The 26,659-nt window shown below is 34.0% G+C and overlaps 1 protein-coding gene across 3 annotated transcripts in view; it reads left to right on the forward strand.

The window, feature by feature from the left end:
• Nucleotides 1–26,659, forward strand: part of CTNNA3 (catenin alpha 3) — a 1,784,170-nt gene that overhangs the window by 1,620,419 nt on the left and 137,092 nt on the right. For all 3 annotated transcript variants that reach the window (XM_078434311.2, XM_078434309.2, XM_078434310.2), the window contains one exon: nt 12,236–12,417. In XM_078434311.2, coding sequence (XP_078290437.1) covers nt 12,236–12,417 — 182 coding nt within the window. The remainder of the gene's footprint in view (nt 1–12,235; nt 12,418–26,659) is intronic.

Here is a 26,659-nt window from a genome sequence, read left to right on the forward strand (position 1 = left end):
CATTTGTTAATTAGAAGTATAAGGAAGAGCTGTCCCATCTTTTACATTGTTTATTTATTCAATTATTTATTTCTATCATTATGTACTCATAGATACTTATTGTAGTCTGTGGATTTTAATTCTGTTTTGTTGACCAAATTGTCCCACCTTTTTTGTTGTCTCCTATTTCTTTTTAACATGTCCTCACTGTTTTGTTTTGGTTGGGTTTGGGTCTGGTTTTAGTTCTGGGTTTTGGTTTTTTGTTTGTTTGTTTTGTTTTTATTTATTTATTTATTTATTATTTATTTAGTTAGGTTTTTTTTTTTTTTTTTTGAGAAATTGCTTTCTTTCTGACATCATATGATGATCCAATCTCAACCAAATTGTGAACTCTTTTAGCTGAATTCACCTTACCAATGTCCAATGGCATCTGCCCAGGAGAAGCAAGATTTCATAGCATTGTTTTCCAGCAAGTACCTTTTCTTTCCCTAGACTTTAGGTTAGTTGGTTGTGTTGTGACTTCTGAATAAGATGACGGTAACATTTCTCTTATCGTGAGTATACTTTAGGTAGGTTTCTTCCTGATTATAGATAACTGAATCCAGTTTGCTTAGAGCATTTACTTCAGAAAACTTGCAACTGTAAATTCTTTCTGTGCCCCTTTGAGATGCAAATGTTCTCTTAGCTTCTTGCCAGGTGTACAACCCAGGTATATTCTTAAGGACCTGAAGCTACCCCTTTGAAATGTAATAATCAAGAAAGACAGTGACTGCATCTACCAGCTTCTATAAATAAGCACCATTAGCACACATAGATGGCTTAATCACATTGACCAACCTCCCCCTTAATGTAGTCCAGTACTTTTCTACAAACACACCCCAGTACTTAAAAAAACTCTCACCTTTTGTTTCAGCAGATTTGAGTTCAATCTGTCTCTCCTATTACAGTATCTTGTAGATCAGTCTCTCTCTCCTATTACAGTTGTATAAAAATGTTCCTTGCATGTTTAACTTATCCAATGCAATTTTTCATTGACTACTCTGATGAGTTAAAAAAAAGAGTCATGAACTTTTAGATTTTGGACTTACTGTTGTCTTCAATGTGGGAGCAGTGTTTTATCCAATTTTCTACATCATCAGATGAAAACCAGATAAATTATATTTTGTGTTATTTCCGTTCCCACTTTGTAAAGTTCCTACGTTACTCCTAAACACTTCCACAAATTTTTCCATACACACAAATTATGTATGTGGATGATTCGTAAATGTTTAAAATGTTGAGTCACTACAATATAGTGAAAAAGGAACAGAGAAGGTTAGTCTCACCTGAAAGCAATAGATCAGGGAGGACACAAATGCAGAGCAGAAACATGGCCTATGGGATTATAAGCCCTCAGAAATTAGTAGAGCTCTTGAGGGGGGGGAATTTGCTATTCTCAAGGATGTATGATAAGGAGTTTGACTCAGTTTTATTTAAATTCCAAAATATGATAACGTAACTATGGGTCTTAGGTCACAAGTGAACAAAAACATGGTCAATTAACCAGTAATATAGTCAAAAAATATTTGTGGATTTTCCAAAAAAAAAAAAAAAACACACACACATACATATATAATATATTAAAATACCTAGTAAGTGGTAGACATGGTATATATCATACAAAATTCTAACTCTGCTTTTCTTTAGGGATTACATAAGCCATATTCAACTAATGATAACAATGAGAATAGTGTTTTCAATCTCTTTTGCCATATGTATGTGATGACAGTTATCACAGCATATCGATATAGATTATTAATCATGGTACTATATTAAATCACAATAATGTAGGTATATATAAGCATAATATAAACAAATGTCATGAATATTTGAAATTCTATACCTCATTCCTCAGATTGTTATTTTTCCCAAGAAAAATGTTAGAGAGATAGACTGTAGTGTTTAAATTCATATAAACTATTGAAGGCAAATATGTTATATTTATATTCAGTTTTATGTAAAATACATGTATAAATTATATACAATTTTATTTATACAAATTATAATTAAGAAGCAGTGAAACAAAGAAATAGTAGAGATGTAGAATTATATTTCAAATTATAGCAATTTTAGTGATACACCATTCATATACTTGTCAAGATTTTATCTTTAACAAAATATTTTAATTAGTTATAAGTGAACATTAAATATCACACCATCAAAGATATATGAAAATCATATTTAGTAAGACAGTTGGCTTCCTAGAACTCTTATAGAACAAGTTATTTTGAACCAAAATATATGTTTTTAAACTTAAAAAATAATTACTGGAATTGGTTTTCAAATTGTATTCCGTGCATGCTAATTTACCAAAGAGTAATAATAAATAACTTGACATTTTCTGCACTGGGAGATTTTAAGCTCCTTGAGAGCAGGAACAGTGCCATATAACTCCACAATACAGTAGAAAATCAGTAAATGCTGGGTGATGATGTTGCAAATGATTCATTGTGTATATTATGACCAAACATTGTTGTACTATGCTGTAATATACAGTGATAGGATAGAGGTACTGTGATATTAGTAGGCAAGCTTATTCATAAACTGAAAGGGCCCCAATTATCTGAGCTTTCTGTATCCTCCTTGATAGATTTTCGCTCCCTTTCTTGGCTTCAGACTAACACATCTCTTGTCTACTTCCAGTTTACTGTAAACAGGGGCGTGGAATTCAGGTAACCAAACTTCAATTGTGTGAGAAGTAAAAGTTACTAGGCTCTGAGTCACATCCTAAGGGTACTGTTTTGAATAAAATGGGCTTCTACAGTTTGTTTCTCACAGCCTTTCCAATATTTATTTATTGAATTGTTTCTTTGTTTTACATAGCTATGTGGTTTTGAAAATATGAGGATTTCTGTATTGTTAGTCTTGGCAACACCAAAAGACAAAAGTATTTTAAAAACCTGGAATCATATTCTAAAGAAAACACAATGCATGTGAAATTAGATTCATCTATGTCCTTGCAACATTTTAATTAAAAAATAAAGCGAATATATAGGACTATTTAAATCAGAATACTCATATAAGCTTGACAAAGTATTTTCTTTTCTTTGAGATTATGTTTTGGAGGACAACTTATAATAAGCCACCAACTTTGGTGAAAAAGAAACCAGAGGAAATATTTTAAAGGCTTGGTGTTAAACCAATGGTTATTATATACATATATATATATATATATATATATGTTTGTGTGTGTATATATATATATATGTATGTATACATACATATACACACATATTATACTATGTAATACTATGTATACTATATTACTATATATTGTCTTATCTTATCTTATCTTATCTTATCTTATCTTATCTTGATCTCTTAGTCCCAAAGAACCTAGCACTGGACTTTCACGTATGACTGAGGAGAAGCAGAGCGTCCTTAGGGATGTTGCAGATAGAATGGCATTTTGGGAGAAGAGAGTAGATTGTATGGCCTATAAAATCTGTAATACCTTCAGTAAACAAGAACATAAAGCATACTATTTGTTTTCTTATTGTTTATTTTGAAAAAATCAAAGACACAGAAAAACTTAAACACACTGGGACAGTGTATGTCTGTATTTCCATGACCTAGATATAGCAGATTTAACCCAATGCTAGTGTGCTATATGCTTTTTTTTCCCCTGAACTACTTCAAAGTAATTAGCAACATCTGAAGAAAATTAGCAATCCCTTCTTAATTTTGCCTCATACCCAGTTTATATTCAAATTTCTCCAGTTGACTCCCAAAGCAGCATTTATTTTTTTCTAGAACAAGGACACAAATTGAGTTCACAAATAAATATTGCGTTCTTTCTCAAATTGAAATTAACCCTCATGCTAAAAAACATCTTGCAAATGAAACCATATATAGAGAGATGTGATGAAAAAAAAAAAAAAGAAACATTGGGGAGGGTTTCATTTATAGGAGACATGCACGTGTTCCCTATAGGCTTGATTTCCATGGTTATTAAAAGTGGATATTAATAATATCTACCTTAAATAGTATTATTTAATTAGCATAATTTTTCAAAAGTGATTAGCAACATGACTGGCACATGGGAAGCATAAATAATGTTAATTGTCATTATTATTATTATCTGTAGAACATAATTAAGTAAGCTTGATAAGTAAGCTGTTTGAGCCGCTCTTGAAGCCTATAAGGTTTTATAAAATAAGATAGTTTACACCTAAGGGATCTGTGAGTGTAACTCATGAGGTCGCAAGAGTGTTATTTTTGACAGATGAGGAAACTTAAGAGACTTTTAAAGCTAATATATTTGTAAATTTGATTTAAAGGAATGTGCATAAAAATGTAAAAATGTATATCAGTCTTTAAAGCAAAGTTCAATTCCAACCCCTAAATATCATTTTAAAATATTATGGAAAACTTTTGTTAATGAATTCTCAGGAATATGTTTGAAATCACAATTTAGTATGCTTAAAATATCAATGCATAATACTTTTTTATGAATTTGTTCTCCAGATTTTAATTAAGTTGAATTTCTGCCAGCAGCAGTTCAGATTTTCTAAACTCCAGCAAAATGTCATACTATTTATTTCTTATATATTAAAATGCACCCATTTCCCAAATGCCTCTGGGCTTATTAGCAAAAAATAATAGAAAAAAAAAGACAAAAACAAAACCAAAAAAAAATAACAAAAAACAAAAACAAAAATTAAAAAAAAACGTGCATAAATGCTACTATTAAATTTGATAAGCTCTGGAGATGAGAATAAAAAAATAAAAAAATATTTACCCATCATGCAAAAATCATGCACATGTGTTAAAAGTTTGCAGAACATTTGAATTTAATTTTCAAGTTCTAGCTAACCATTCACATGAGAAATATTTAATTGATTAGGAATTCCTAGTATTTATAAAATAAAAAAATAGTAATTGTGGCTTACATGTTAATAATATACTATTTCTGTGTTCCATTCAGGTTTATAGATAGGAAAGTAAAAGAGTTATATGATTTACTTAAGAATTAAATTTCCATGAAAAAGTTATACCTAAGTAAAGCAGAACAATTTTGTGGGAAGAGAGAACCACTAACAGCAACACATGGATTTAAAAAACGAATCTGATATTAACCAGTTGGCTAATATTTTCCAAGTCATTTCTCTTTCCTGGGACTCAGTTTCCTTATCTGCTAAATAAGCAATTTGGATTTTGGAACTTCTGAGAATAAGAGAATTATAATGACCCTATGTTTCTATATGGTTTGTTGCTCATGGCATGTATTTACTCAATATAATTTACTTGGTTCCTGCCTAAGCTTTGTAAGGTAGCTAGATTAATGTATAAACTGTCCTTCACCACAATGTTGTGGACATTTTGGAGGCCAGGTGAAGGCATTTATATACATCAATCATAGTACCACTTACTAAGTCCCTAATATATTCCAGGCATCGTTATTTACAGATATAATTCGAATTGTCAGAAAACCCTGGAGCACTTGGGTGGCTCAGTCAGTTAAGCATCTGACTTCGGCTCAGGGCATGATCTCGCAGTTCACATGTTCAAGCCTCCCCCCCCAACCCGGCGTTGGGCTCAGAACCTGGAGCCAACTTTGGATTCTGTGTCTCCCTCTCTCTCTGCCACTCCCCTGCTCATGCTCTGTCTCCTTCTCTCTCTCAAAAATAAATAATAAAAACATTTTTAAGAAAAATTTAAAAAATAGAAAAGAAAACCCCTAATAAATTTATCATAATTTTAACATGTGATAAAATTGGGGTTGAGGATGCTTAAGGTACTTGCTACAAAGCTGGCACTTGGCAGAGTTGGAACTTGGATAGAGGTCTGTATGACAACTATTTTTGCATTTTTCCTATTGTACCATGTTTTTCTTTTCTTTTGGTCTTTTAAAGAGATAAAGTCATGAAAGTGTTTATAATAAATAATGTAAGCATATTAACATATTAGGTAGGAGTAATGAGCATAATGAAATAATAAACAGATGAAAAGAAGGTTAAGAACTATTGTGCTATTAATACAGTCTTAGAGGAATACTGAGGACCCGAGTTTGAAAGTGGACAGGGAAATGTATGGGAGAGATTGATTTCTACCTTGTAGAGATAGAAGCTTGAAAAGTGTGTAAATGTAGATGAAAATTAAAATGAAAGATTAATGCTATAAAATTTTGATCCTACAAGCCTATTCTTTATCTCTCTCCTATTTCTATTAGCAACTATAAACATTTATATACATGCATATATATGTCCTACTTTCAGGAAACTTACATTCTGGGGGAAGAAGAATAATAAAACACACATAAACATACATGTATGCATGTGTATGAGAAGGAGAGAGAGACTACTATTATTCTGAAAGGTGTTTCTGCTTTCAAAGTCCTTTTCTCAAGTAAGATAGGATATACATATTCATGAATAATTAGACTATAAGACAGACTAATATGAATCATTTTGAGGGGAGAAATGATAACATGTTCTGAAATTTAAAAAATAATAATTATGGGGTATCTGGGTAGCTCAGTTGAGTGTTCAATTTTTTAATAATTTTTAATGCTTATTTATTTTTGAGACAGACAGAGAGAGGCAGAGCATAAGCAGGGGAGGGGCAGAGAGAGATACACACAGAATCCAAAGCAGGCTCCAGGCTCTGAGCTGTCAGCAAAGAGTCTGACGTGGGACTTGAACCCACAAATGATGAGATCATGACCTGAGCCAAAGTTGGACACTTAACCGACTGGGCCACCAAGCACCCCGAGTGTTCAATTCTTGATTTTGGCTCAGGTGATGATCCCAGGGTCTGCATCAGGTTCTGTGCTAGTCATGGAGCCTGTTTGAGATTCTATATGAATTTTCTACTTTAAATAAATTCAAGGGTGGTATTTGAGGAATTAATATTCTTTATTCAGTAAGGAGTCATGGAAGCTCCTGTCTTTAGTTGAAGATTTGCACAATGCTATTAAAATCAGAAAGATTATACAAAGTGATAACAAGACAAAAGGATTGAAAAAGAAAGAGAAAATTGACCTGAACTTGTATAGTAGTACTGGGAATACAGACAAAGAGACAGATGTGATTAAAGTATTAGAGATTAAATGGATCAGCTTTCTGCCTAACAGAAGGGGATACATAAGGAAAGGAAAGAAGTTTTTTTTGTCTTTTTTTTTTTTTAATGTTTATTTATTTTTGAGAGAGAGTGAGCAGGGGAGGGGAAGAGAGAAAAAGGGACCGAGAATCCAAAGCAGGCTCTGTGCTGACAGCAGTGAGCCAGATGCGGGTGCTCAAACTCACCAACCCTGAGATCATGACCTGAGGCAAAGTCGGTGCTTAACTGACTTCTGACTTCCCAGGTGCCCCAGAGAAAAAGTTTTTAAAAGAGATTCAAGGGGCGCTTGGGTGGGTCAGTCAGTTAAGCATCTGACTTTGGCTCTGGTCATGATCTCATGGTTCATGGGATCGAACCCATGTCAGGCTCTGTGCTGACACCTTAGAGCCTGGAGCCTGCTTCAGATTCTGTGTCTGCCTCTCTCTCTCCCCCTCCCCCACTCATGATCTGTCTCTGTCTTCTCTCTCTCTCAAAAATAAATATAAATTAAAAAAAGTAAAAATAAATTTAAAAATTAATAAGTAAAAGAGATTCAAACTGGGTGGCAGGCAGTACTTCTGAGAAATACAAAACTCAAGAGGATAAAGGATTTGGCAAATGTTGGCAAACTATAGCCAGCAGTCAAATCTGGCCCGCCAACTATTTTTGTACAGCCCATGAGCTAGGAATGTTTTTTACATTTTTAAGTGGTTGAATAAAATTAGAATAGATGTAATCAGAATAATATTTTAGGCACATGAAAATGATATGAAATTGAAGTTTCAATGTCCATATAAAATTTTTTGGAACACAGCCACACTCACTTGTTTGCACAGTGTCTTTGGCTACTCTTGCATTACAACAGCAGCAGAACTAAGTATTATGGTAGAGCAGTATGGTGTGGCCTGCAAAGCATAAAGTATTTACTATTTTCCCCTTTACAGAAAAAAGTTTACTACCCCCTGCTTTAGAGATAATTTTATAAAATATGTTGTATATCATGTATATACTTGAAAATGCCTAAAATGGTAATGGAAGATTACAACTTTCATTGAAAAAGGAAGGTAACACTAGAAATAGAATTCTGAGGATCATTGTGTAGAGTGAACTGAGTCTGTTATTGTAAGTTAACAGCTGGAATTTAAAAAAAATAAAATAAAAAGTGCTTCTTACACATTTATTCATTTGATCTCTAAGGCATGCTGTGAGGCAAATATCATTGTCTCTAGTTTATAGACGAGGAAACAGATTCTAGAAAATATGTGACTACACTTTGGAGAATAATTGCATTCAAAAGTAGAAGGTGGTCGAGAAACACCATTGAGTATGACTATTTTGATATATCATGGGCAATATTGCTCATGTCAGTTGGCATAGTAAGAGGACAAAAACTCGAGGCTAGAGTCTCTAGGTTTGCATACTGGTTCTACTACTTGCTAAGAGTACAGTCTTGACTTAATAACTTAACCTTTTGGACACTCAGTTTCATAATCCATTAAAGTTAGGGTAATAATATATTTACCTCATAGGGCTAATATGAAGAGTGAAGTTTAATATATGTAAGATGCCGAGGGAGTGTCTGGAATATATAAGTGTTAGCTTTTTTTTTGCTTTTAGCAAGAGATTTCAAAAATCAGTTAACACACAATAAAATCTCATTCGGATGGAAGTGACACAAAAAATGTTTGCTAGCTATTCATATCACAGTTCTAGTCTATATATCTGGGCAGGAGTGGAGACATACTGCCAGCCAGCAATAGCATTAGATTCCATTTACCTGATTTGTTTCAATCTTTATTTCTTTGCTTATTCTGCACACATTTATCCAAAAAGGAATGTTTGCTCAGAATTCCAAAATATCAAGTATTCTCTTAAGTTCTGTTTTGAAATTTTCATAGTGATTCAAATTGATTAATAGCACATGATAAATCATCCACAGAAGCACTAAAAATCTTCAGTAGAGGTGTTAGTCAGTAATTTAATGCTTTTCTGATGTTGTGGTTCCTCCTGTGGGAGAGTCAGAATTCACTAGGCCTTTCAATTTTATAAACTATTGCCCAACTTTTGGCCCTTATCTTGTTGGAAGTAAACATCTGGTGATTATAATTCAGCATGTGAGTTGAGATGTTATTAAGGAAATCGAGTGCAACCGATGAGATTCCAGTCCGTGACAGGGTCAGCCTTGGTGTTATCCAATAATCAACTCTGTTCTCTGCATGGCAGGTGGGTAGCAGTTGCAATTACTGTCATTTTGTGTCTGGAGAAACTTAGACAAGAGGGTTAAATGACTTACTAAAGGTCATATTGGAAATCAGTGGCATTCCAAGGAATAGAGCTTAGAATACGCTTACCCAGATCCCCTCTTGAATAGTTTGAACATTTTTATGAGGATAGTGAGTAATTTTTCATGATATGCTAGTGCATACTTCAAAATTATTTATTATATACAGATTCATGGATTTATTATCTCTGAGACAAAGACCATAAGAAGAGGTCCCATTTGAATCTACCTACATCTATTATTATTTGAAAGTTTTAACACTTCTTTTTATGAAAATGGAGAGAATGATAATGATCAGTAGTCAAGACGGAGAAAATTTATTTCAATTTTTGAGCTAGTTTAATGGGTTAGTATCTTATAATTTACTTAATGAGCTTTCATACTATTGATTTCAGACATAAGGGAGCTGTGTCTTCACTTACGTTCCTTGCTATATGCCAGCAGTAGTAAGGGTTGCTTTTATTTTAATAGGCCACATTTCCTGAGAAAAGAAACTACAAACTGTATTCAGAGTATAGCTCATCAGTTAAAAGCCTATTCCTACGAGTGTCAGGGTGGTTCAGTCGATTTAGCATCTGACTTCAGCTCAGGTCATGATCTCATGGTTCATGAGTTTGAGCCTCGCATTGTGCTCTCTGCTGTCAGCACAGAACCCTCTTCAGATCCTCTGTCCCCCTCTCTTTCTGCCTCTCCCTGGTCATTCTCTGTCTCTTTCTCTCTCTCTCTCTCTCTCAAAAATAAATAAACATTAAAATAAATTAAAAAGCCTATTCCTATGAGCTTAATTTAATTCTTCAAATAAAATAGTGCAAGTATGCAAATTTTAAGTGCTAGATATGTTAACATATTTTGATAATTTTCTTACTGAATAGGAGATAGCCATCATTTATTGAGCATTCAATTTGTGTCAAACATTATGCTAAGGAATATAGAGGAAGCTTCAAATTGGAAAGCCTCATTGTTTATTTTCATGACTAGGTTAGAACTGAAGAATGGATAATTAACACTGAGATTTCACAGACACCAAGTTATTTTAGACCCTAAGTTAGTCTGACACTAAATGGATAATAAATGATAGATACTTGATATTGGTTCTTTGGTTATTATTATTTTGTTGGATTTTCCATTGAACATTCTTATAACTCCTTCATTCATGTAATTTAAGCATTTTTGCTTTTATACACGATTGATTCAATAAAGTGTATTTCAACTATTTTGAGCCTAGTGTTCAGAATATTTTGATGCTTTTTGAGATGATTTCTTCTTATTTCCACATGTATAGGGGAAATATAGCATCTGGAAATATAGAGGTATTATAAATATCACATATTCTCTGATAATAATCTAATAAGTAAAATTTACTTAAATGATTTATCCTTTTTTAACTACCCTCTCTGAGATTCATGTACTCATTTTATTAGAATGTATATGGATTTTTTTTTTTGAGAGTATGAGTGACCAAACTGTCCTGTGAGATTTTATGGCTGTGATACTATTGAATAACTTTTACTTCAAGATTCTTTTTTATTTGACAGATGGTTATAGGTCCCAGATGCTAAGGCTGTGAATGTGGTGGTTTAGGGGTATAGATGGTATTCTACCCATCCTACATTTCAAATTGCAAGTGAAAATACAAGTTGCATATTGTACAAAATTTGACATATTCAAAGAATAGTACTATGCCAACACATCAACCCTGCTTTTCATGAGAGAAGAACACCTCAAAACTCAGGATGCTAATTAGTGAGGGCTGCCTTAGCATTTTTACTGCCCATAGCATTTTTACTCTTCCCTCAAAGTAGTTTTTATATACATGCACATTTGAATGTGTACATGATGACAAAATACACATATACATCCTTATAATTTTAAATATGTGTTTATCTAATACATATGATTTATATATGTATACTATTATTGTTTTCCAGTATATATTCAATGTTTGAATAAGGATCTATCTGAATGTATATACATACAAGGAAAAATAGACATTATAATGTCAATAGACATTTCAAGATAATTTTGTTATACTTCTACCTTTTGAAGCATACTATTGGTAAAATTAGATAAAATATATGTCTGGGGCACCTGAGTGGCTCAGTCTGTTGAGCATCTGACTCTTGATCTTGGTTCAAGTCATAATCTCATGGTTCATCAGATGGAGCCCTGCATCAGTCTGTGTGCTGACAGCATGGAGCCTGCTTGGTATTCTCTCTTCCTCTCTCTCTGCCTTTCCCTTGCTTATGCTCTCTCTCTCTCTCTCTCTCTCATTCTCTCTCTCTCTCAAAATGAATAAATAAACTTTAAATAAATAAAGTATATGCTTTTCTAATATATGAGATGTATTATATTAAGTCTGAATTAATTTAAATTTGTATTGCATCAGAAATTTGAGAAATCTCAGGGTGCCTGGGTGGCTTAGTCAGTTAAGTGTCTGCCTTTGGCTCAGGTCATGATCTCAGGGTTCATGAGTTGGAGCCCTGCATTGGGCTCTGTCCTGACAGCTCAGAGCCTGGAGCCTGGTTCAGATTCTGTGCCTCCCTCTCTCTGCCCCTCCCCTGCTCATGCTCTGTATCTCAAAAATAAATAAGCATTAACATTTTTTTTAAAAAAGGAAATTTGAGAAATCTCACATTTATATTAAGGAGTAGATTTAAATATGTCAGACACCAAATTATACATTGTTATTCTCAGTTCTAGAGCAAAAATTCATAATTTAAGAAATTTTTCATATGAAAAATTATGCTGGAAAGTTTTGATTATATCACTTAAAAAAAACACAACATCTTTGTTTTTGAATGAATGAGTTTAAGAATATCCTATAATGACCACTTCTGCCTAAAATGCTCTTTGATATAATGGAATGCTTATAAATATAATTATCATGTGTTTTAGGCTAAGATGACTCAGTTGCCTGAGTCAGAAAAGGAAAAGATTGCTGAGCAAGTTGCTGATTTCAAGAAAGTAAAGAGTAAACTGGATGCTGAGATTGAAATATGGGATGATACAAGCAATGATATCATTGTTCTGGCTAAGAAGATGTGTATGATTATGATGGAGATGACAGACTTCACAAGGTAATTATGTAGAAAATGATGCACAACATTTACAATGGGTTAGAAACATTTGTCAAAGTACTGAAACCTGTTTTTCTGAGTGGCAGGTGCTTAAAACCAAGTGGTAGAAGAAACACAAATACTATAGTATTAGAAAGTTGTAGGTGTGTAGGTCTAGAAGTTTTGGTAAGTAAATACGGAAAAGTTAGTTTCTCATAAACTGCCAAAAAGTGAGTTTAGAAATCTGAAGAGATTTCTGATATCTTCTCCCCTTAGGAATCTTCTCTATGTATCATATTAGCATATTATTTTACAAAGAAATTGGTAAATCAAATTATGATCTCGGTTGGAGCTCTCTGAATGTTTGCTTTCCACAGCTTCATGATTTTAGTCGTAGTGATATATATGTCATCAAGATTTGTGATATCTTTTGCTACTGAGACATCAAACAAATATATTTTAAATCACAGTGACTTAATAATATACATGAAAGAATCATACATTGTGTGTGAATTCCAGAAGCAATAAAATGTTTATTATAGCTTGAAAATATTATTTTATAGAACTATCCAAAAAGCAGTAAAATAAATAGCTCTTGCCCTACCAGTTACTTAAATATACAAAACTACAATTAAGCTAATTTAGTGTTGGTGTAATTATAAAAGCCACAGAAAGAATACTCTGAAACAGACCTGTTATACTCACTTATGTCACCATACATTATGCACAAAAATAAATTTTGGATAGAGTAATAAATGTAAACTTAAAATCATAACAAGTGGAAAAATGTACACAAATCTTTTATATTAAGATTGAGAAAGGTTTTCCAAGCATTGGAGAAAAAGGAAGAACTTATTTAATTGAACCACATTAAAAATTCTGTAGATCAGTAAAATGTCCCAAATAATATTGAAATATAAATGGATAATTGGGTAAACATTTCTAATAAAAAAACAAAAATATTATGTCATTTATATATAAATAATACTTAAGACATTATAAAGAATAAAGACCCAAATATCCTAGAAAATGAAAACAAGACATGAACAGGTAATTCAGTTTCTCCACATAAAAGATATTACCCATAAATATGTGAATTATATTTAACCTAAAATAATTTAAAATAAGGTAAATTTTAAATTTATAAAATTGGACAAAACTTTTAAAATAGGCTTATTACAAGGAGGATATGGTGATGAAATCATATGTTGGTATAAGCCTTATAGTAATTTGGCAAAGTGTATAAACTAAAAACTTTTGTAAACTTTGACATTATCTGTATCTATATCATCTATATCTATATCTATATCTATTTCTGTGTATTACATACACAGTTTCATAAAGAATGCCTTTTATTTATTTATTTTGGTTACATAGATAAAGGAAATGAAATAACTATCTTGAGGAAATTTCTGCATTCCCATGTTCATTGCAGCATAATTCACAATAGCCAAGATATGGAAACAACGTTGGTGTCCTTCAAAAGATGAATTAATAAAGCAAATGTGGTATCTATGTTGATAGCTGGGTAGATAGATAGGAAGATAGACAGATTTATATATGATGGAATATTTTTCGGCCATAAGAAAGACTAATACTGGATGGTATCACTTGTATGTGGAATCTTAGAAAAAAATCAAACTCATAGAAACAAATGAATGGTGGGCAGTGAGGGGTAGAGGAAATGGGAAGATGTTAGTCAAAGAGCACACACTTTCAGTTGTAAGATGAATAAACTCTAGGAGTATCTAATATACAGTATGGTGACTATTGTTAATAATATTGTATTATATACTTGAAATTGGCTGAGAGTAGATCTCATGCACACACAGAAAAGATAACTATGTGAATTGATGGATGTATATATTTTCATATGCATATATATGTATATGAAAAAAAGAGAGAGGTATATATATATGTGTGTATATATATATATATATATATATATATATATATATATACTCTAATTATTTACACTGCAGAATGAAAACACTTCTCATTGCCCTATTTATCAAACTGAGATTAAACATTGCTTTAGTTTATATTTCTGTCCATAATGTGCTGTTTTCCATATAAATCTATGGACACTTTAAACCATGTCTAAACTCTAATTCAACTTTTTACAGGAAATGTTTCCTTCATGTATGTTTCCTACATAGGTTAATTATATCAGTGATATAATAATTAAAATGCTATTTATTAATCCTTATTTTCAGAACCAGCCTATAACATAAGCATGGGGGATTTAATTATTGAGAATAATATAAATATTACCTATCTTAACAAAAAAGAAGATGTAGTGGAAAGAAGTTGCAGTATGAATAAGATATGGAGAGAGCATTAAAAGGCAGAAGAGTGAAAGTGGGTATCTTTTCATCATACATAGATGGAAGCAAAGATATAACTAACACATAAAATAAAAAAAATTTTATGAATAAAATGACATTATCAAGTATTGTAAATATAAACAATGAAGATATATAAATTCATCAAACTAAGGAAAGGAGGAGGAGAAAAAAAGATGAAGTCTTATAAGTGACCTAAATTCTCATTTTTAGGAAAAGTCAATAAATTATATCTTAGAGAAGAAAGTATATTGTTTAGAGGTAGGGAGATCATCACAAGAAATGAAATCATACAAGGTTAAAAATACCTGCTTTCCCTTTGTAGAGGTAAGGATTGCTTTTCATAAATTGTTATTATTTAGTTGGTTTCACCTTGCTTCTCTCTCTCTCTCTCTCTCTCTCTCTATATATATATATATATGTAGATATAGATCTATAGATCTATATATCCATCCATCAATTCACATAGTTATCTTTTTTGCGTGTGCATGAGGATGCTTAAGATCCACTCTCAGCCAAAACACAGCAGCAATTGCACACAGATACATACACAAGATATTTCCTGAAGCTCCAGGCCCTGTATAGTGTATAACCTCTTCTTAATAAAGTCATTACTCTCAGGATCAGGAAACATACCAAGTTTTCCTGCCACTCAGAAAAAGACAGAGACCTAGACAAATGCCAAGACAGAGGAATTCATCCCAAAAGAAAGAGCAATAAAAGGTTATGGCCAGGGATCTAATGGAAACAGATATAAGCAATATACCAGATCCAGAATTTAAAATAAGATTAATAAGGATACTAGTTGCACTTTAGAAAAGCATAGAAGACACCAGGGAGTTCCTTACTACAGAGATAAAGGGCTTAACTAGTCAGGCCAAAATAAAAAATGCTATAACCAATATGTGAAACTGATTGAATGTAATGAGACAAGGATGGAAAAGGCAGAGGAACAAACAAGTGATATAAAAAATAAAATTATAGAAAATGATGAAGCTTAAAACTAGAGGGAAGGAAAAGTATTGGACATGAATGTAGACCTAGAGACCTCAGCAACTTCATTAAGCATAGTATTATTCACACCATAGGAATCCCAGAAGAAGAGAGGGAAAAGGGGGCATAAGGTTTATTTGAGCAAATTATAGCTGAAAACTTCCCTAATCTGGGGAAGGAAACAGACATCTAAATCCAGGAGGTGCAGAGAACTCCCATCAAAATTTAAAAAAGCAAGCCAACACCAACACATATCATAGTAAAATTTGCAAAATACAGATATAAGTAAGCAGCAAGGGAAAAGAACTTCCTAACTAACAAGGGAAGACAGATCAGGTTAAAGCAGACCTTTCCATAGAAAATTGGCAGGGGAGAAGGGAGTGGCATGATATATTCAATGTGCTGTATAGGAAAAATATTCACCCAAGAAAACTCTATCCAGCAAGTCTGTCATTCAGAATAGAAGGAGAAATAGAGTTTCCCAGCCAAACAAAAATTAAAGAAGTTTGTGACCTTTAAACCAGCTGTGCAATAAATATTAAAGGGGACTATTTAGTGACAGAGAATGACCAAAAGCAACAAAGACTAGAAAGGAGCAGAGAAAATCTCCATAAACACTGTCTTTACAGGTAATACAATAGCACTAAATTCATATCTATCAATAATCACTCTGAATGTAAACTGACTAAATGCTCCAATCAGGAGACATAGGGGAGCACCTGGGTGGCTCAGTTGGTTAAGTGTCTGACTTCAGCTCAGGTCATGATCTCACAGTTTGTGAGTTTGAGACCTGTGTCAGGCTCTGTGCTGAAAGCCTGGAGCCTTGAGTCTGCTTCAGGTTCTATGTGTCTGTTTCTCTCAAAAATAAATAGACATTAAAAAAGAGAGAGAGACATAGGGTATTGGAATGGATTAAACACAAGATTCATCTATATGCTGCCTTTAAGAGATTCATTTGAGACCTAAAGTCACCTGCAGATTGAAAGTGACGGGATGGAGAATGATTTATCATGCTAATGGACATCAAAAGAAAGCTGGAGTAGCCATACTTATATCAGAAAAACTGAATTTTATACCAATGGCTGTAACAAGAGATGAAGAAGTTCACTATATCATAATAAGGGGGTCTGTCCAACAAGAAGATCTAACAATTGTAAATATTTATACACCCAACTTGAGAGAACCTAAATATATAAAAATTTAATAAAAAACATAAAGAAACTCATTGATCATAGTACAATAATAGGTACTTTAACACCCCACTTACAACAATGGACAGATCATCTTAGCAGAAAATCAACAAGGAAACAATGGCTTTGAATGACACACTGGACCAGGTGGTTTCAACACATATATTAGAACATTTAATCCTAACCCATAACAATACACATTCTTTTGGAGTGCACATGGGACATTCTCCAGGATAGACCACATATAAGGTCAAAAATCAGTCTTTGACAAATACAAAATGATTAAGGTCATACCACACATATTTTCTGACCACAACACTATGAAATTTGAAATCAACCACAAGAAAAAATTGGGAAAGACCACAAGCATATGGAGGTTAAAGAACATACAACTAAATAATGAATGGGCCAACCAGAAAATTAAAGAAGTAAAAAAAAAAAAAAAAATACACGGAAAAGTGACAATGAATTCAAAACAGTTCAAAACTTTTGGGATGCAGTAAAAGCTGTCATAATAGGGAACTATAAAGCAATATAGGTCTATCTCAAGAAGCAAGAAAAAAAATCTCAAAACACAACCTAACCTTACACCTAAAGGAGCTCAAAAAAGAACAAGATGTGAAGGCTAAAACCAGTAGAAGAAGGGAAATTATAAGAAAGATTAGAGAAGAAATGAATGATATAGGGAAAAAAAAAGTAAAACAGAGTAATGAAACCAGGAACTGGTTCTTTGAAAGAATTGATAAAATTGATAACCCCCAGCCCAACTTATAAAAAAGAAAATAAAAAGGACCCAAATATATAAAACCTGAAATGAGAGAGGGGAGATCACAACCAACACCACAGAAATACAAACAATTATAAGAGAATATTATGAAAACTAAACATCAACAAATTGGGCAATCTGGAAGAAATGGATAAATTCCTAGAAATACCTAAACTATCAAGATGAAACAGGAAGCAATAGAACATTTGAACAAACTGATAACCAGCAAAGAATTGAATCAGTTATCAAAAATCTCCCAACAAACAGAAGTCCACGGCCAGATGTCTTCCTGGGGGAATTCTACCAAACTTTTTAAGAAGAATTAATACCTATTCTTTTTTTTTAAGTTTATTTATTTTGAGAGAAAGAGAAAGAGGGCAAGCAGTGGAGGGGCAGAGAGAGAGGGAGAGAGAATTCTTAACAGGCTCTGCATGTCAGCACAGAGCTCCACATGGGGTTCAAACTCAAGAATTGTGAGATCATGACCTTATCTGAAATGAAGAGTCAGATACTTAACCAACTGTGCCACCCAGTCACCCCAGTATCTATTCTTTTGAAACTGTTCCAAAAAATATAAATGAAAGGAAAACTTCAAACTCGTTCTATGAGGCCCGCATTACCTTGATTCCAAAACCAAAGACTCCACTAAAAATAAGAATTACAGGCCAGTATCCCTGATGATCATGGATGCAAAAATTCTCAACAAAATAATAGCAAACAAATCCAACAGTACATTAAAAGAGTCTTTCACCAAGATCAAGTATGATTTATTCCTGGGTTGCAAGGATGGTTCAATATTTGCAAATAAATCAACAGGATACACCACATTAATAAAAGAAAGGATAAGAACCATATGATCTTATCAATAGAGGAAGAAAAGCATTTGATAAAATATAGCATCCATTCTAGATAAAAACTCTCAACAAAGTAAGGACAGTGGGAACATACCTCTACATCATAAAGACCATATATGAAATACCTACAACTAATATAATGCTTGATGGAGAAAAAAAGAGAGTTTTTCCTTTATGGTCAGGAACAAGACAGGGATATCACTCTCACCGTTGTTATTTAACATAGTACTGGAAGTCCTAACCTCAGCAATCAAACAGCAACAAGAAAAAAATCGAAAGGAATCCAAATTGTCAAGGAAGCAGTCAAACATTCACTATTTGTGGACAACATTATATTCCATGTAGAAAACTTGAAAGACTCCACCAAAAAATTGCTAGAACTCATTCAAAAATTCAGTAATGTTGTAGGATACAAAATCAATGTAGAGAAATCTGTTGCATTTCTATACTCCAATAATGAAGCAGCAGCAAGAGAAATCAAGGAATTGATCCCATTTGCAATTGCACCAAAAACCATTAGATACCTAGGAATAAACCTAACCAAAGAGGTAAAATATCTGTACTCTGAAAACTAGAGGAACACTTATGAAAGAAGTTAAAGATGACACAAAGAAATGGAAAAAAATTGCATGCTGATGGATTAGAAGAACAAATATTATTAAAATGTTTATACCGCCCAAAGTAATCTACACATTTGATATTATCTCTATCAAAATACCACCAACAGTTTTCATAGAGACAGAACAAACAATCCTAAAATTTGTATGGAACAACAAAAGACCCTGAATAGCTAAAGCAATCTTGACAAAGATAAACAAAGCTAGAGGCATTACAATGCCAGATTTCAAGCTATATTACAAAGCTGTATTCATCAAAACAGTGGGGCACTGGCACAGAAACAGACACATAGATCAATGGAACAGAATAGGAAACCCAGAAATGGACCCCCAACTATATGGTCAACTAATCATCAGCAAAGGAGGAAAAAATAACCAATGGAAAAAATTCTTTTCAATGAATGGTGTTGGAAAAACTGGGATGCACCATGCAAAAGAATGAAACTGGACCACTTTCCTATACCACACACAAAAATAAATTTAAAAAATTAATGAAAGACCTAAATTTTAGACAGGGAACTATGAAAATCCTAGAGGAGAACACAGGCAGCAACATCTCTGACCTGGGTCAGAGCAACTTTTTATTCTACATATCCCCTGAGGCAAAGGAAACAAAAGCAAAAATGAACTATTGGGACATCACCAAGATGAAAAGCTTCTACATAGTGAAGGAAAACAGTCAACAAAACTAAAAGGCAACTGAAGGAATGGGAGAAGATATTTGCAAATGACATATCTGATAAAAGGTAAGTATCCAAAATCTATGAAGAAGGTATCAAACTCAACATCTAAAACACAAATAATCCAGTTAAGAAATGGATGGGCGCACCTGGGTGGCTGTTGGTTAAGCCTCTGACTGTTGATTTTGACTCAGGTCATGATCTCATGGTTTGTGAGATTAAGTCCTACGTTGGCTTCTGCACTGACAGGGAGAAAGCCTGCTTGGTATTCTTTCTCTGCCCCTGCCTGCTCATGTGCATGTGCCATCTTTCTCTCAGAATAAATAAATAGACTTAAAACACAAAGAAATAGGCAGAAGATAGGAATAGACATTTTTCCATTGGAGATATGCAGATAGCCAACAGACACACGGAAGATGCTTAACATCACTCATCATCAGAGAAATACAAATCAAAAACATGATGACATACCATCTCACACCTGTGGGAATGACTAAAATTAACAATGCAGGAAACAACAGATTTTGGGGAGGATGCAGAGAAAGGGGAACACTCTTACACTGTTGGTGGGAATGGAAACTGCTGCAGCCACTCTGGAAAACAGTATGAAGTTTCCTTAGAAAGTTAAAAATAGAACTACCCTCCAACCCAGCAATTTCACTACAGGTATATACCCAAAGGAGACAAGTATACTGATTCTAATGGGCACATGCGTCCTAATATTTATAGCAGCATTATCAACAATAGCCAAATTATGGAAAGAACTGAAATGCACATTGACTGATGAGTAGATAAACAAGATGTGGTATATATGTACAACGGAATATTACTCAAACACAAAAAAGAATAAAATCTTGCCATTTGCAAAGATGTGGATACAGTTAGAATATATTACACAAAGTGAAATAAGTCAGAGAAAGACAAACCATATGATTTCACTCATATGTGGAATTTAAGAAACAAAAGAGATGAAAATAGGGGAAAGGAAAAAAAAAGTGATGGAAGTGGGGAGGCTGGATGGCTCTGTCAGTTAAGTTTCGGACCTTTGATTTTGGCTTAGGTCTTGATCTCATGGTTTGTGAGATTGAGCCCTCTGTTGGGGGTCTGTGCTGAAAGCATGACACCTACTTGGGATTCTCTCTCCCTCCCTCTCTGCCCTCCCCCACCTCAAAATACATAAACTGAAAGAAAAGAGAGTCAAAACATAAGAAAAACTCTTAACAATTGAGAACAAACTAAGGGTTGTTGGAGGGGAGGTGGGCAGGGGATGGGCTGAATGAGTGATAGATATTAAGGAGGGTACTATTGTGATGAGCACTGGGTATTATATGTAAGTGATGAATCACTAAATTCTACTCCTGAAACTAATACAACACTATATGGTAAGTACTTATATTTTAAATAAAAACTTGAAACATGAAAAAAAAAATAAATGAAATAACTGGCTGTGCTCAGGCTGGGAAAGAAAGGCAATGAGGCTGGGATGTAGAACAAAAAGTGGAAAGGTAAAGATATGTCACCAACCAAGTGGTGAGGATACAGACTTCAGGGCAGTTTTTCCTGCTCTTCATCTGTCTCACGCCCAAATGAATGCATGTTTTATTGTTACATACTTTGAATCAAGTTGGAAAAGAATGCTGAAATATGTTTTTGGAAAGGATGCTCAGTGATTTTAAGGGTTTTGTAATCTGTGGCTAGGGTGCTAGAAGAGGATTCACAACTCCAAGGAGTGATAATTCATTGGAAAATAGACACATTTCTTGTTTCACGAAAGTTAAACAGCCCAACTTTCTCACAATCTATAGGTGTCACCATAGGATGCCAAAGGCATCCACAGAACAGGAATACTATGTGTTCAAATTGCGGGAAAAGGAAGAGTAGCAAAATTGAATGTTGAACCTTGATCATCTGTTGCCCTTGAACTCAATCTGGATTCAGTTTCATTTTAGTTCATATAAACTGTGATAAATCTCCAATTGTTTTAAAGTGGATAAAACCTTGCTTTTTACTCCTTTTCACTCCCAGTTCTGTTTTAAGGGGGTTTTTGGTTTTGGTTTTGTTTTTTTTTCCAGACACTGCAATGTTTTTCTGCGCCGTAAATTTAGCGGTTTTATAGATAGGCTATTCCTTAGTTCTACCCACATTACACTTCTTTCACTACAGTTGTTTTAGCTTGTTTATAATGGGACCCAGGAGAACAGGGGTCATAGTTGGCAGTGCAGTATTTATCAACAAGTAGTCGATTTTTGGGAGTACAGTACACTCTTTGTCCCACACATAGAATGTAAGTGGTTATATATTTTTTAAATAATAAAAAGAAAAAAAATATACATTATCTTTTCTAGAGCATCACTGAGTATTCTAATTTCTTTCAATTACTATTTTATTATCAATAAGAAGCAATTATTAGGCTTTGATGAATGCTTACTGTGTACACTATGAAAAATATATGTTTTCTCATTCATATCTCAGCATAGTTTGATTATTATATTTCCCATTTCATTATTAAAGAAACTGTGATTCATAGAGATCCTTTCAGTTGCTCAAGGATACACAAATGAAATTGAATTTGAATCAAAGTTGGCCGAACTTCAGAATCTGGATATCTATTCAACGTATTGCAAGTCTTTATCCGTGGGTGAAACACAGAACGAGACCCAGTCCTTTCCCCAAGGGGAAAACAAAGAGACACGTTGGAAATAATAACAATTATCTAATGCATTGTATTCGTTTAGCTGTAAACCATTAGGATTTCAGAAGAGGGGGGTTATCATTGGGGAATAGAGTAAGCAGAGAACAAAAGTATGAACAAGTAAAGTTTGTATTAGAATTTGGATGAAAGATGGGGATTAGATTGTGGAAGGAGATGATATAAGAGAGAAAATCCACAAAGGTGGAGGCTAGAGGATGGGAATGAGGCAGATCCATTTGGGGGGGTCTCTAAGAAAACTATATAAATACAACATGAAGTTAAGATGGGTACGAAGACAGTGATAGATTACAAAAAGGCCTTAAAAATAGATAGGAGTTTTTGTTGTGGTATTTTTTTAAGAAGTAGGAAATGGGGAACTTTTTAAGAATTGTGATCATGGCGGTGGCATGATAGAAGGAAAAGAAATCTAAGAATTACATTCAGGAAGAACGACAGCACTTTTAGACGGTACTAGCAGAGACTCGACCCACGGGCGTCTAGCCACAGTTGGGAGACCCATATAATTAGTCAGGCTTTGGAAATTGTGGTAGAGGCTAACAGAAACTTGGTCAAGTCCTAGAAAGTACTATACCAGGAGCTGGAAAAATTAGTTCCATAAAACCTGAGGTAGCCACCTCTGAGCTTGGCATAAGCCCTTTGGCACACTAACCATTTAGTGCTTCTTCCAGCCTTAACTGGAGACATGGAGATTTTATTCTGGTTGTTTGTGAACAACTACCAATGGAGTGAAGCATCCCTGTCACTACTACTGTGATACATTCATTCCAGGGCAGAAAAGTCAGGCTTTAGTTTTTTAAACATGATTTTTCCTTGATGAAGGATCATCTGAATAGTTACACAATGTATGTTACATTATTATGCGGAGCCTATGGCGTTTTCTAAAACTCAGCATCCCTTTTCTTCAGAATCTGGTGCTTTTTACAATCAGACTTAAGTACTTTAGACTTGCTAGAGGAAAATAAGCCTTTCCCCTTGTACTGATTAGTTTCCCAGGGAAGCATCTTCCAAATTCCTGCCTGGAAGGTAAGGGCTCTGGAAGCAGAGGTGCAGAGAGTGGAATGACTGATAGTCTTTCCATTTACTACTGAGTATTCACACATTCACTCAATACCCCTGTCATCAGTAACAGGGTCTCTACCTTTTAAGTAAGTCTAAAGGCTTCCAATGAAAGATTTTATTTCTTTTCTGGAGAATAATCTTTAGACTTTCTGGAGGTAAAGGAGAAGCCGATGTTCAATGGTGGGGAATAGTTGAGAGGACTGAACCACTTTTTTCAGCTCTCCTCTTCACCTCAAATTCCAGTCGTACGTGAATCTTTATGTTTAAATCAGTTTAATCCTTCGTTTTCTCACTGCCAGTTTGGACTCTGACTTTCTCAGGTTGACCAGATTATGTCCCACTTGGCATCTGCTTTCTAGCGTCCTAATAGTTCTTACTGTTGTCTCTTGTCCCATTATGTTCTTTCCATTCTAGAACATTTAGGTCTTTAAAAGAAAAAATGCATCTGTAGTTTTAGTGGGATTTGGAAAAGGAGAAAAATTATATACATGTGACAAGCTGTCATCTTAAGCCAGAAGCCGCAGGAGGATTTATTAGGGTTGTGAAAGTTTTCTCTTTATGATATTTAGAGTTTAGATTATTTACTAATGTTTTCTTCATAAATTGTTCCCCCTTTTCCTTGTGTTACATCAGGTAAATTATGTCCAGGCAGTATCTGGACTGAACCTAAACAGTTCCCACATTTCATAGTTTATATAACACTTTAGAACATCTTATTCTTTTCCTCATCTGAACAGGAGACAAGCTCTAGGTAAAACTTTCTAGATATTTAATTGTATCTTGTATGATCACTTAGGATGTGGGGTTTTTTTTAATGTTTATTTTTTATTTTTGAGAGAAAGAGAGACAGCGTGAGTGGGGAGGGGCAGAGACACAGGGAGACACAGAATCCAAAGCAGGCTCCAGGCTCTGAGCTGTCAGCACAGAGCTGGACATGGGGCTCAAATTCATGAACTGCAAGATTATGACAGCAGAAGATGGACGCTTGACCGACTAAGCCACCCAGGTGCCCCTCTTAGGATGTATTTTTTAATTGTTGCTGGAAAATTTGTGAGGAAAAAGATAAAAAATATAGCCCCTCCTTAAACAAGAAACAAAACCCATCATACTCATCTTTGTCAAATATGATTTCTAAGGGTATATCAGTTTTAATGTCAGAATTAATAAAGTTTAAAAAATTGAAAATACTTAGATAAACGTAATACTGCTTTAAGCAGTATTATTTAAAAAAAAGTTAATGTTTATTTTTGAGAGAGAGAGAGAGAGAGACAGAGTGTGAATGGGGGAGGAACAGTGAGAGAGGGAGACACAGAATCTGAAACAGGCTGCAGGCTCTTGTCAGCACAGAGCCCTATGAGGGGCTCAAACCCATGAACCGCAAGATCATGACCTGAGCCAAAGTTGAACACTCAACTGATTGAGCCACCTAGGAGCCCCTCACTATTTTTTTTAAAACTATTTTTTCAAAATATATACCAGGAGATATACCTATCCTCATCAAATTATATATTTTAAGACACAATGTGATGTCAATTTTTATTTTAAAAAATGATGTATTATTTTGACAAAATCTGTAGGCTTTTGTAGAATTTCTTTTGGTTCATTTTCTAATGATTTACTGAATACCAGGCATTTTCCTTGGTATTATTAAAGATATACCAATTCCTCCAGGGCAGCATAAAATACAATGGACAAAGAGGCGAGGAGAATACAAAGATGGGCAGCAAAGCAGAGAGGTGAAAGGAAAAGGCCTAATGGTATGATAACAGATAGAAGTAGACATGATGCCGGCAGAAATTTAGCTTGAGAAACTACATAATCTTGACAGGAGTTGGGATCGAAATAGAGAAAGTAAAGGTTTGAAAGTTCTTCTCACTGAGGCTATTTATGCCCAAGCACATGAGAGATGATCACAGATGTTGAATGAAGATCTCTACTGAGCTGTTGACCACACAACAGAAAGATGAGAAGACCTTTCATTATCAGATTGTCTGCATTTTTAGTTGCATTCTAATGGCCCAATTATGTGTTTATGAGAATGACGTCCTAAAGAAAACTTTGGAGGAGAGAAAAGAATGCAGGAAATGTGTTTATTTACATGTCAAATCATGTATGCTGATTTCCTATATCAAACTGAAGCTATTTTTTTCTTGATACTTCCTTCTGAAATTTTGAAGATTGCTATTTATCAATAAGAAAAAAAGAACTGCTTATAAACAGTAACATCACATTTTGATGATTTCTAAATCTAGATAACCTAGTTAATACATACCACTTTTCTGGTATTGGACCAGTCTTCCTGGGCTAAATTTGGATAATCATACGGTTATTCAAATGCCTCTGAAATATTGCAACTGAACATTTTCAATTAGTGTTATAAGCCCAACTACATGTATGATAAACATGGGAAAAATACAACTTTTTATTTCATTTTCATTAGTTACCCAACGTGAATGGTGCGTGCTGCACTTTCTAAAAGGGTTGGAACTGGCTTATCTTGTGTACATAATAATGCAACTGGCAATTCTCCTGGTTTTCTGTTTGTATAATATTCTTAAGATGTTTTCAGAGTTGTGACCTGATCCACTAGCTAAGCCTACCTTTCTACAAATGGGCCAAATTTCTTAAGGCATTTTGTTCTTCTATTTTAAGCACGGCCTATGGCAGTCAAGCATTAACCTAAAACACACAGGAGTGTGTAGATGTAAAGGACGTGGGCCACTGAGCTCCCAGCTTTCCTTTTGTCCAGGATATCCTAAGTAATGACTGGGCAATCAGGGATGTACTTTGAAACCCATTCATCTGAAGGGAAAGGGAAAGAGTACTCAGAAATACTCATGTGGAAATAATGTTGCATTTATCTGTAGAAGAGGAGTCTTTGGATGTTGCAGCTGTAGAGTGATGGCAGATGAAGCACGAGATTTGGAGATGAGGGTACATTTGTTCTTCACCCTTCACATACTTCCCCCTGAATACAGCCTTATATTTAAGAAAACTTTTTGCCTCACCTTCTTTTTCTTTAAGATACGCTTCTGAGAGATGGAAT

The sequence above is a fragment of the Panthera onca genome, chromosome D2 (assembly GCF_046562875.1).
Source record: "Panthera onca isolate mPanOnc1 chromosome D2, mPanOnc1 haplotype 2, whole genome shotgun sequence".
Classification (NCBI taxonomy): domain Eukaryota; kingdom Metazoa; phylum Chordata; class Mammalia; order Carnivora; family Felidae; genus Panthera; species Panthera onca.